Genomic DNA, 13,024 nt, shown 5'->3' on the forward strand with positions numbered 1-13,024 from the left:
CACCCTGACAAGGGGCTCAGAGCCTCTTCCCCTCAGACTGCGCCTCCAGCCAACAACAGTGGGGTTCACTCTCCATCCCACATTTGGGTAAAGTGTGTACACTTAAAGAAGCAGTCCCACACACTTCTGCAATAAGCACAAATGTATATATTCTGATTATATAAAATTATCAAGTTAGTTCAAGTTCCAATTTCAAAGATGAATTCAAGAGGGACATGTGTCAGAGTCAATGAACTTAGTGATAGTTTCATCTACAAAGAGATTCTTTCTATATCTTAGGTTGTCATGATAAGGGGACAGTGGCACTCAGTTCCCAGTATGCCCCTCACCACCGATTTTTGACGTGGGAGTCCAGGGGTGGGTTGTGCAGTTGGTGTGAAATAGGTGTCATCACTCAACTGGGGGCAAGAGCTGAGGCTGTGCAGGCCAGGTGTCACAGGCTAGGACAGAAGACTGCGGCGGCAGCTAGAGGAAGTCCCTTCATTTCTATTTAAAATGCTCACTTGAAATAAAGTGGTATGATATCTGTTAGCCTTAGGTTTTAGGTATATGAATAATCACACTTTTCTGTTTGAGGCTTTCTTTTAAAAAGCAGCTAGAAGAGAACGAAATAAATACAAAAAAGAGAACTGGTTGGGATATCAGTCGAGTAGAATGACAAGGTTAAAAATGCCTTTTATGAAGTAATCAGTAAAACTGGTTAAAAACCTAACACCCAGCTGCCCAGTTTGAGAGAATGCTTTAAAAAATAAAAATGCTGGTCCTCAAGGAGCTCCTGCATGAGTGGGGAAGTCACACACAGTCACATCCCCATCAGCAAGAAAGACTGGTGGTGTTCCCAGAGACAGTTTCTAGGAACAGCCTTCACCAGACACAGAGCTGTGTGAAGCAAGGGTGAGCAGGTGTGAGATGTCCAGTGTCACCACCTCAGGGCCTCTGCGGTTGCTGACCCCTCTGATCTGCAGGGCCGATGTCACCTCTACTCCCTCGACACGCCATCTGCCCACCTGCCACTCGAGATCAGCTCCTCTCTGCTTCTACTTTGGACTCTTGAGACTCGGCCCCAGGAAACCACATACTTGCTACCAGTTCTGTTATAGAGCAAAGACCCAGTACCAGCGGCCCGTGGGCTCGCTCGCTCAGACGTTCACTGAGTTGTGATGATACTCTGCACATCAGCAGTGGCCTCAGACTCTCACCATGCTCTGCAGCAGGCTCTGCCTCAAATCCTGCTAACTCCTCCCCCATCCCTTATGTCAGCACGGCTTGTGCTGCAAGGTCTTTCTTTCTAGGAAGGTAAAGCAACCTCCCAAATTTGCAAGTTCTTCTGATATGCACTCATAATGAAAGTGGCAAATACCGATCAGGGTGCAGGAGCGGGGGAGGGAGGGACTGACTGACGGCTGTCAACTTACAAATCTGGCTGTCAACCTACAAATCCGAGAAGCTGCGCTTCCTCTGGCAGCAACGCCCCCATAACAACAGATCACTCTTAGGCAACCTTATGTCTGTACATTTAAGTCATCCCCGGATGCCCACTCAACTTATTCTTCCACAGAGTGTTCTTTCCTCTTTAAAACACTAAGACTCTTCCTTTATCAGAAGCAGGAACGGCTTTGTGACACTGTTTCTCACGGAAACAAACAGAATCAATGAGACCCTTTCCCCAGGGGCCGCCAGTCAGTGTTCATTACATGTCTCCAGTGCCTCACCCCCCCACCCCCAAACCTCACCAGTGACCTTGAGAGAGGGCTCCCACCTGCTCTTGCATCTGACTAGTACCAAAGCAGATGCATGGCAACGAGTGCCACTTGGGCAACACTGCCTGCTGCGCCCGGCACGGCTTCCTTCACTGTGCTGGTCACTGCCGCGGCACAGAGACGCCGATGCCTGCCTGCTCTGGATACGTCTTCTTACTGCCCTTCCTGCTCCCTGCTGCTTCCTGCCTTACCGCCTGGGATCTGGGCTCTATGAGGTCCTCCCTTGTAACCTGGAGACTCACCACAAGCACACTGTGGGTAGTCAGCTCTCCCTCCTGCCTGGAAGTGGGAGGAGACTGTCATTCTTCCCCGAGTCCTTCAATCTGCGTGAGGCCACTGACGTGCTCTGGCCAAGGCAAGGAGAACTGCATGGCTCACGGGCAGGAGCCTTGAGGTCTGCCACGCCATCTCTTTTGACCCAGGGCCAGCGAGGCAAGCTCCTCGGGGCCTGAGGGGCTATGACGAGCAGAGCACATGCCAGTGCGCCAGGTGCGTGCCGTGTGCTGGGAGAAGACAGTGGTGCTAGCAGCAGCAGCTGCCATGGGCTCAAGGCAGCCTGTGTCACAGCTGGACAGAGACACGACTCCCTTAGACATGTGCTCTCAGCCCAGATGATTCTGTGGTCAGTGGACTCCACAGTGAGAGTGCTCCCGACCACATCGGTCATGGGCCAAGGCCCATCTGTACTCCATGCATACAATAGCTCTCAGGAGAATATTAGGGACAGTTTTGCCTCCCTGAAGAAACCCAGCGAAACCTGAGTGATTCCACTTCCCTAGAAAATGTTTACTCTTCATTCCCACTAGTCTGCTTTGAAGTCCAAAAGCTTGCTGGTTTATCAAGCTATGTCAGAACAGACAATGATGTATGAACAGTGAATAATAATTTGTCTTCCCTTTTCTAGTGAAGGACTCACGTCACAGTCCTCTCATCCAGTACCTGTCAATGTGTCCCCTGGATAAATGACACCTGTTCCTTTCTGTCCACTGTAGCCTATAACCTTTTCCTGAATTTTTTCTTTTAAATCTGACATTTAACACTTAGAAAGATCTAGTGGCGTATGCAAACTTAAGATTTTATTTCTCTCCTAAGATTATTCATTAGTTTATGCAAATGCTCCTGTAAGAAGCTGGAACTCTACTGTGTGTAGTGCGGGCAAGGACAAGCAGGCGCCACGCTGACAAGCTTGGTCCCTGCACTGCACCCTCCCCGCTCTGCAGACTGAGGGAGCGCTTCCACTGAGGGCATGGTGCTGACTCATGACCTAGCTCACATCAGTGCTCGGTGCGCGTGTGTGTTTGTGTACATGCGCGCGTGTGTGCATGGGCAGGGGCATGAGCACTGTGCCTAGGCCTCAGCTGTCCCACGACTTCCACTGGGAACGGGGCACAGAACGCTGGTGACACCCCTAAGGTGCCCATCACTGGAAGAGCACATTTGTTCCACATGTGATACTGACAAGGGCAAAGTGAGGGTTTAAATCCAATTATGCAAAACTCCAATGGCGCCCTTCCAAAATAAGGAACATTTTGCTAACACCAAGGAAATCTAGAAGGCTGCTGTAAAAAAGGGGCAGGGGGGAGAGGAGAGGAAGAGAGGGTGAAATGCAGAGGGCCGGCCAGCCATCCTACCTTGTGGAGGAGTGAGTGGAGCCCAGCGCCGTGCACAACTACTTATTGCACTGAGGACTTAATGATTGACGGTGACAGTTCAAAATCTGACATTCATCACCATTTCACATTTCACTTTATAGAAAGATAATAATTATAGGTAACATTTATTGAGTAGTACAACACGGAATTAAGCCACACGCCCAGAGTCAAAGAGCCGGTAAGTGGCAATGCAGTCAACCTCCAGGGCCAGAGTTCTTACCTGGGGTCATAAACCAGGGAAAGGAAAGGCTACCTAAACAACTTTGGATGATTTACCTGCACACATGTTGATTGGATAAATATCAATTTTAGAAATATAACAGGAATATAATAAATTTAGAAATATAATCAGGCAGTCTTTAACTAAAATCTGGTTTTTAATATACTTTTTATAAACTGTATGTAACTCACATAAAACTAGGTTAACCATGTAACACTATCAAATCAAATCTTCTCAAACATTAATACAGATCCTTTATTTTAAAATGAATCATCCACATAAAAATTAAGAGTGAAAATTATAAAATAAATAGAAGAGAAATTAAGAGACCCACAATAAGCTGTCAAATTATGGGCAAATTATATATATATCATACCATGAAAATTTAAGAGACATATAAAACTCTGATTAACCAAGAAAAGATACTTTTGGAAATTCTTCCATAAGAACATGTCGTTACATAAATACAGAGAATTCATATCCCAAATCACCAACATTTTTGAGTCTGTTTTATGTTACTTAGTATTAAGCTAATGTAAACAGGCCATTCAGAACTCCATGGACTTTTTCACTGAAAGGAAAAAGCAAATTCATCAGAGCAGTTGCTCCTTAATCTAGCCTACCTTATTTTTTGGATTGGATGTGTTCATTACACTTCGAGTCTCTTTTCCAGTGTAAATGACAACACCTATTACAGTACCTGCAAAAACATGAAAGCGGTCCTTACTTTTTGAAGAGGTACTTCAAAAAGTAAAGACAGAGATAATACTTTCTAATAATTTTGATGGAAAATATTACACCATTTTATTTTATATAAATTTATCTAACAGCATATTTTGATTTGTTCAAAAAAACCTAATCTCAACTTTTAAAATAAACTTTGAAAAACTCAAATGATTCCTTAAGCAACAGAAATTTATAGACATAGAATATGTACTAATATTCTTTGAAAACAGAAAAAGTGACTTCATCCATTAATGTCTACTAAGATGGTAACTATCAGTTAAATTAAGAGAGGCCACATTCTGCCTGACCTGCCCAGGCAGTGGCGCAGTGGATAGAGCGTTGGACTGGGATGCGGAAGACGCAGGTTTGAGATCCCGAGGTTGCCAGCTTGAGTGTGGGCTCATCTGGTTTGAGCAAAGCTCACCAGCTTGGACCCAAGGTTGCTGGCTTGAGCAAGGGGTTACTCAGTCTGTTGTAGCCCCACGGTCAAGGCACATATGAGAAAGCAATCAATGGACAACTAAGGTGCTGCAACAAAAAACTAATGATTGATGCTTCTCATCTTGCTGCGTTCCTGTCTGTCCCTATCTATCCCTTTCTCTGACTCTTGCTGTCTCTGTAAAAAAAAAATAAAAATAAAGAGAGGCCACATTCTTAATTTTCACATGATGACTGGTCAAAGTCATCATGTGACCTTCAAACCACAATGGTACCAAGTGAACCAGTTTTCTGAACAAGAGTCTACGAGTATATTCTTACTGCAAAGATTAAAGTCCTAAGGTATAAGTGCCACTGCTAATATTTCAGCACATATACAATTAAAATAAGAGAACTATAAAAAATACTGATTTTGAATTTAGATAGTATTAGTCTCTTTTATTCATATATATCTTCCGGAAGTTTGGTTTTCTAAATGTGTATGTCAAGAAAAAGTGATTAATTTTGTGGTCTATCAAGCTTAGGACAAAAGAATCGTAAGATACACCTGGAACAACCCATCAATCACAGAGGTGCAGAGTCAGGCATCTCTGAAATGTCAACTGAAACCATAGATGTCTATTTTTAGAACTACAGAAGTGCCTAACTTAAAACCCTAACTGCAAACATGGAAGGTAATAAATATGGCTAAGGTGGAAAATACAGCAATCACAGCAGAACTAACTATAATTAAACTCTGATGTCACATTGATGTGAGGTGGGATGTGCGGTGAGTCCTCAGTCAGGGCCCGCTGAGGAAGTGTGATCACGGGGATGGAGCTCTGGGACATAAAGCACAATGACTGCGCATGCTCACAAGTCAGGACGGACAGCCTTCCACAGCGTTCAGGAAGACAGAGGGGCTAGAGTACTGCTCAGCAGCGGTACTTGCACAGGTTACATAGCTTTTCTTTTCTAGACTAAGCATCTCCTTCCCACCCGTTTTTAAAGGTGTGTCACTAGGGAAGCTGTGAGGCCTGAATTTACGGTATTCTTGAAAGCAGTAAGCCCCCATCTGTCATATAATCTAACCCAAACAGCACAATGCTACCTTATATTATTATCCAACTAAGATTCCCAGATGTTCTGTCTGTACTGAGCATATAGAAAAATATTAAATACACAATGATATAATATTTTAAAAACTTTTGTAACTTGTCAATTAAGTTTAACTTACTCAAAATGCAAAAGTATCACTAAAGTAAAATAGCATAAAACTAGAACAAGGTGAATTGCAAAATTAATTTATTTTTAACAGTAGAATAAGCAAGTCTCAGAGAAGGCTCCTGTCCTAGGAAAGCAGGTGAGTGACTTGCAATGCTGACCCTGCCCCACCCCCCTCCCCATGGCTGGCTTTACACTCTAGCATCTGAAATGAAATCTGGGAAACACAGATGAACGGGAAATACTTTGTTCAGACAGATACGAACTAAACTCAGTATCTGTGTGTTAAACGTAACAGACTTAAGTATGAGACAGGATTCCTCACACAATTTTATGTGTACAATCTATTAAAGTTTGGTAACAGCTCTTGTGTACTACCCCAATTAATTCTTGCTAAAAATGAGTTCTCACTGGAGTCAGAATAACACATTTTCTTCTGAGTCTCTCGTGCACTTTACTAAAATTACTAGAGTCAGTACAGCATATGTGAAGTATTCTCCACTCTCTTTGACAAAGGGTATGTGTTTACAGACTAAAAGATTGAGTAGACTTATATATATGGCTAAAAGAAAATATGGGAAACAGGCTGTTAATTTAGAAAATGAGACATGAGAGGGCAACAAAATATAACACATGCATCAGACATAAGGAAGACTGCATATGAGAAAGACGAGATGCTGTAGAGAGAAGGACAGACAGACATGTAGACTGAGAACTACCAAGCACCCTAAGTACTCCCTGATCTCAGTTCCATGCCCAGAACCTGCTCTACACAGTACAGAGCTGGCCCGGCTAGTGCACAGCTCTTCCCTAGAGTCCATCTCTACAAAGCCACGTGCGAAAGCTGCTCGCGGATGGCAGAAACCCCCTTCGGGGGACCAATGGGAAGGAAGGGAAGCACCGAGGAGCACGGACACACGGCAGTGACAGTGAACCAATGAACACTACATGCCTGACACACACCCCAGTAAAATCAGTGAATAGGCCTCAGAAAAGTTACACAGGTTGATGAGGCCAGGGGCAGAGTGTCAGGTGGGACCTGCACACATGGGGAAGCATCAGACTGACAGTGAGTGCGCAGAACTTCTCACCCGCCTCCCAGCGGCACAACTGTTCACGAGATGAGGTGTGAGGAGCAGAAACTCCCTCTCCTGTGGTGCCTGGCGCAGTGTGTGCTGCAGCGTGCTCAGCCAAATAGGTTCTGTCCCTGTCCCCAACCTCTGGGCTGTCCCTCAGTCACTGCACCCATGGAGCAGCCTCTCCACTACCCCTGCCCAGACCACTGACCTGGTTCTAGAGCCGAACCCACCCATGATGTTGATAAAGGGCTAGGCTTTATTTTTAAATGATTAATATGCTGTGAAGACTAGTTCTGTAAAATACCACAGCAACAAATTAACAAGAGAAACAATATAAAAACAAAAACAAGAAAATATAGGCCCCAATTTTTCTAATATTAAATTACTTCATCAACTGCCATAAAAATTTCCAAGTGTCACTCTCACTTTCTGTACTCGTCTCAGTCATGATCGGTCCTGCAGGACTGCGCACACATCCAGCAATCCCTCTCTAGAGGTCGCAGTCCTGGCCCTGGGCTTGTCCAACATGTAGATCTCAGGCCTGTCCAGCGCCCACTGAAGTAGGGTGTTCACTGAATAAGACTCCCATATAATGCAAGGCATTTTGAGAAACAGTTGTTTGGAGTCACTCAAAAACACAAAGCATCACCTATTCTGTGAGAATTAATTATAAAAACAGAATGTACTTCTTACCTGATGCAACAACGGTGCTTGCCCACAATGTATTTTCTATGCTGAGACTTTCATGAATGGGTGGATCACTGTCTTCCTGTTCAGGAAGAGAAAAGAACACCAACAGTAAACAACCAATACTTTCATTACTCATATTGCAGAGATTAGGGTTAAAGGAAGCTGGGTCCAGCTGACTAGCAGTGAACAGGCACTGCTAAATAGGATGGAAGAAAAGTCAGAGGATTCTGAGGTGGTGGTGGAACAGGGAGCACTAGGAATTTCTCCCCACCAAGACAATAACTGAGGGCAGAATCTGCCTGACTCCACTGTTCACTGTTTTGGAACTCTGAAGTCTGTTGAAGGCTTGCAACTTCCAGGGGAAGGCTTTGCTGGTAAATTCTGGTTAATTTTGGTCAATATCAGGTCTTAGTACAGGCACTACTGCACATTCACCACCCCCAGCTGCATGGCAGGCCACTGTGCACCTGGTCCTAGAGCAGCTTACAGTGTGTGGGAGACAGGGTGGGCAAAAAGAACTGTGCCTGCCAAATACTGGGGAATCGGTGCTTTTGCTTCTGATCACAGGGTGCAGAGAAAGAGGTCAGTGGCCATCTTGTTGTGCCTCCTCCCACTGTAGCAAGCCCCTCCCCCAGCCCTCCAGCTCAAGTAATGTCCAGGAGACTTAAAGGGTGAGTGCCAGTCACTTTCTATTTTTCACTTTTGGGAGCCAGACATTAAAGACTAGGACATTAACATAGATATGAGAAACATAAAGTGACTGCACTTGACAAGAAAGCTCAGAAAAGACATAAGAAAATGTTAAATTTACATGGCAGGCTGATCCTTAGCAGAGAACGCCTACAAAATTAACTAACTATATATAACTGGGATAAATCCTGCCAATTGTTGATGCACACATTTATTATTTAAGGAATAAAACAAAAAATTATTGTCCAGTATTAATTCTGAATTATTTTCACAGTATCATACAATTTATGTTCATTTATCCTCCCTGGACTGTAAGCTATGTAACCGTGGTGTTGACCTCGATCTTCTGAGCACCGACCACAGAACAGGCACTCAAACATGTCTCATAAATGAATGAATCAAAGAACAAAAAGCAGGGGACTCTAGCTCTAACTTCCGATGCCCGGCTGACATCACCGAGTCAGCAGATCGCAGTGGCTCTCAATGCCCTGTGTCTGTCTGTCACACGTGCACCTTCTCCAACAGGCCACCCTGTCTGCCCTGCCCTTCACCACAAATGCACACCATGTTATTAGTTTAAAACTCTCCTACTGTTTTTTTAATATGGAAATTTAAACTTACTAACACAGGCATACCTTTTGGTATAGTATTTTCCCACTGGGTCAAACTCCAAAAGAAATAGGGCATTAAAAATATATTTAAAAACTTAACGCTTTCTGAACTGCAAATAATAGGTTCTGTAATATCTAGTTTTAGAAATTTAGGCTGGTTCCCCCATTCCTCTCGGTAACTACTGAATAATGTGAATGCCTTTGACTCTTTCTTACACGATCGCATGCTGAAGGACACACTACATTTGCACTCAAACCTGCAATCACTGTGATAGCTTTAAACATTCAACATTCCTCTTACAGAGAAAACTACTGTAAAAGCTAGCTCTTTACCCATTTCATACAGTACAGAATAAAGATTGGGAAGACAGAGAAGAAATTATCTCTAAATAAGTTTCTCTTTGGGTTTCCTTCTACTTAATGTTACAGAGTTTGAAAAGATAAAATTTGCTTTGGGGAGGGAAAATGCAGAATGTTACAATTTCAAGCTGTTTTTCAGTAGTGTACCCTATTTAACCAACAATAGTAGTTTGCTTTTTAAAAGGAGAGTATTTTGATTGAAAAGACATGAACGATAAGCGCACTATGGTTTGCAAAAGAAATTATAGCAGGAAAAGCATTATACAAGAGGAAAATGGTAATATGTCAAAGGACTATGAACACTGCTAATATTTCAAAAGTGGCTACAGTTTTAAACTCCAAACTTCAGAGAGAACAGGTATGTCTTGAACAATAGCGAAATTAATGATATCAAAAACAACAATAATAGTAATATGAATTGTTTACATAACATGGAATGTCCAATAACCAGGAAGTTAGGTTATCCTGACAATGTCTTAAGGTAAGTCAGGAAGATAGTTTTATGATGTGCATGTGTATACTAGACTCTGTAGAGGCCACAGAACCCATACTGTCTCTATGCCAGGTGCCACTTGAGTTCATCTGCTCTGGCTATTATTTATTTAGGCTGATACAAAAGAAACATACATTTTGTCCTTTATATACTATATACTTTATTGTATAAAAAAGAACAGCAGGATATCACTTTTTAAAATGTTCAGTTGATATTCTGGTAATTAAACTGAATTCCATTTCCTAGTTACAAAACGAGTTATTTAGCATGGTTTTTCTACCCTCCTTTTTGAAAAATACACACAAAAATAAAGATTTATCTGTAAATAATTCAGAAGTCAAGATTCATATATTTAGAATGAGTGGGACAAAGCCCTGCTGGGAAAAGGACGGGAAGGGACGAGGCTGAGTGTGCGGCTGGAACTTCCTAGGAACCCATTCCTTCTTTTTGCACAACCCCGGCTCTGGCGGGCTGTGCCATGTGGCTCGTGCCTGCTCAGGGCAAACGGAAGTGAGCAGTATTTTCTTTCTCACGCGGATTCTGTATGCCTGAGCTCCAGGCCAGCCTACCACACTCACAGGGGATGCAGTCGAAGTCCTGGCCTGTAGGGTTTGGGGAAACAGTGGGGGCACAAACTCAGATAACTGCCATTATCCTAAGGGGCAGGAAGTCGAGACAAATCTTTTACAAACACCAATATGTATTATAATTTCTCTCCTAAGTTGAAAAGCCTTAAATGGCTTCTTCCTTTTCTTGACATACTTCCAGATCAGTCCTCCCTCTCCAACATGTGACACACAGTCATGCACAGTCACACACTCAGTGACATGGACTCAAACTCTAGTCCCACACCAGCCACCCTCCCCCAGACCTCATGGGCAGATGGCTTGCCCCTCCTTGGTCCTCGCTCGCCCTTCTCTGACTCCACGTGCCCCCACACACTGCCCAGCAATGCTCCACCTTCAGCAAGTGACAAGCAACATAAACCTGGGAAACACGAAGGAGGAAGCAAGTAAAGTTCCACAATATTGACAGTGGGCAAGGCAATCACTCTTCATCTATGGTACTAAGGGTGTCCTTCTGTAAGACCTTTTCTCACGGATGCTCAATTGTCTTTCACAAAAACTTGTGCTTGTTTCAGAAACACTTTTGCAAAACACAAGATCTCAGTATTCTTAGAACGATCCCAGTACATCTCCTCAGAGTCTCCATGAACACCCTGCATGCATGCTCACTGCAGCATCCCTGCAGATGAAGGTGCCCAGGAACATCTGCGAGCCCTGCCCACCACAGTGGGGCCTCCGCCACTTCACATCACCTGGCACGTAACACACCCTGAGCGAGCGCTTTGTCCTGTGATAACTGCTGCCAACCCTCCCTTGTGTGCGATCAAGAGTAAAACCAAGTTGACTGTACCAACAAAAATCTTTTAAAAGTAACTGCAGCAAAAAATGAACTAGTCATATATTAAAACCCCCTTCAAAAATTAAAAGAAAAAAAAAACCCTTCAGTATTATAAAGCACTTATAATATCATTTAGCTGTTAAAATCAAGTTATTCCTCCAAGTCCCATTAAAAAGTCAGGTGTAGCCTGACCTGTGGTGGCGCAGTGGATAAAGCGTCGACCTGGAAATGCTGAGGTTGCTGGTTCGAAACCCTGGGCTTGCCTGGTCAAGGCACATATGGGAGTTGATGCTTCCAGCTCCTCCCCTTGTCTCTCTCTGTCTCTCCTCTCTCTCTCTCTCTCTCTTTCTCTCTCTGTCTTTCCCTCTCCTCTCTAAAATGAATAAAAAAAAAAAAAAAAAAGTCAGGTGTAGAGGGGACTTCAAACTGGACCAAAACACCAGGGTAATGAGAATAACAGACTACAGAAGACAGATGCATATAAGGAAATGAATGTGCATATACACAGCCTTCCAACCAGTTCACATAAATAAAGAATGATGGGGATGTAAAAGCGTAGTCACTATTATCCAAAGTCACAATGAAATCGCTAAACTACTTCCTTTTACTGACTCCTAATATTTTAAGGGAGAAGAATCTTATCAAGTGTAAATATGCTAAAAAAGAAAAAATGTACTGAATGTATCTTAAAAGTGATATCGAATATAGGAAAATTAATAAACTTAAAACATTTTTAGGTATTCCTTTTAGTTCAAAATTTCTATTTCAATCTACCATATTTCCCCATGTGTAAGACGCTCCCATGTATAAAACTCACCTTCATTTTGGGGCCCGAAATTTGAAAAAACAGAACAAAACCATGTTACATAAAGTTATTGAACTCAAGTTTTATTCATCATGAAATTCATACAACTCCTCATCACTGTCAAAACTCCCATCCACTAGCTTGTCCTCATCTGTGTCTGATGACAAATCATTGTCTTCACATATTGCCTTGTCCTCAGTTCCATCTATGGCATTTGAAATGCCACAACCACTGTATAAGACACACCCCATTTTAGACCCCAAATTCTTCGAAGAAGGGTGGTTTTATACATGGGGAAACATGGTATTCTTGATTTAACTACTCTTTCAAAATAAAGGTTGCTGTTTTGAACTCACAGACACAGTGACTCTCTTGGTGTCTGACAGGAGACTTCACTCACCCAGGTGAATGTGCCTTCAAAGCTGTGGATGTCCAGCTGCGGCTTTGGAGCGAGAACGTGAGCGCTGATGGAGAAGAGGTCCTGGAACACAAAGTGCCTGCATCACCACCGCCGTCACTGTAGAACAGGCCCCGAAAACTCACCCCTTACAAGTCAGTATTTTTATATTATTTACCAAAAGTGACAGTTGGGTTTCTTATGTTTTGCGTGCTAATGCTATGAAGTAGGATGGGAGGTAACTGAGGGTCTGTGACACGTGGGAAGCTCCTCACACCTTCAAGGGGCCTTGTAGGAGGAAGGCATGGGAGTACTCTCTGAGTTTCTGGAGAACAGAGACGCTCCACCAGACAAAGGGTGAGCGCACCAGCTCAGCACTGTGGGTCTGTGATGGCGCCTGAACTATATGTCAACTGATACAGATTTATTTCTAGGTTAAGTATGCCAAGCTGGTTTATACAGAAGAAATCATTGTATAATAATTTTAGACTTATGA

At 43.3% G+C, this 13,024-nt stretch overlaps 1 protein-coding gene across 4 annotated transcripts in view; it reads right to left on the bottom strand.

Annotated features, from left to right (window-relative positions):
• ATP9B (ATPase phospholipid transporting 9B (putative)) overlaps window positions 1-13,024 on the bottom strand; it is a 120,573-nt gene that overhangs the window by 47,212 nt on the left and 60,337 nt on the right. For all 4 annotated transcript variants that reach the window (XM_066246406.1, XM_066246405.1, XM_066246408.1 and 1 more), the window contains 3 exons: window positions 12,532-12,612; window positions 7,772-7,847; window positions 4,256-4,332 (listed from right to left, as the gene is read on the bottom strand). In XM_066246406.1, coding sequence (XP_066102503.1) covers window positions 4,256-4,332; window positions 7,772-7,847; window positions 12,532-12,612 — 234 coding nt within the window. The remainder of the gene's footprint in view (window positions 1-4,255; window positions 4,333-7,771; window positions 7,848-12,531; window positions 12,613-13,024) is intronic.

Source organism: Saccopteryx bilineata, chromosome 11 (genome assembly GCF_036850765.1).
Source record: "Saccopteryx bilineata isolate mSacBil1 chromosome 11, mSacBil1_pri_phased_curated, whole genome shotgun sequence".
NCBI lineage: Eukaryota > Metazoa > Chordata > Mammalia > Chiroptera > Emballonuridae > Saccopteryx > Saccopteryx bilineata.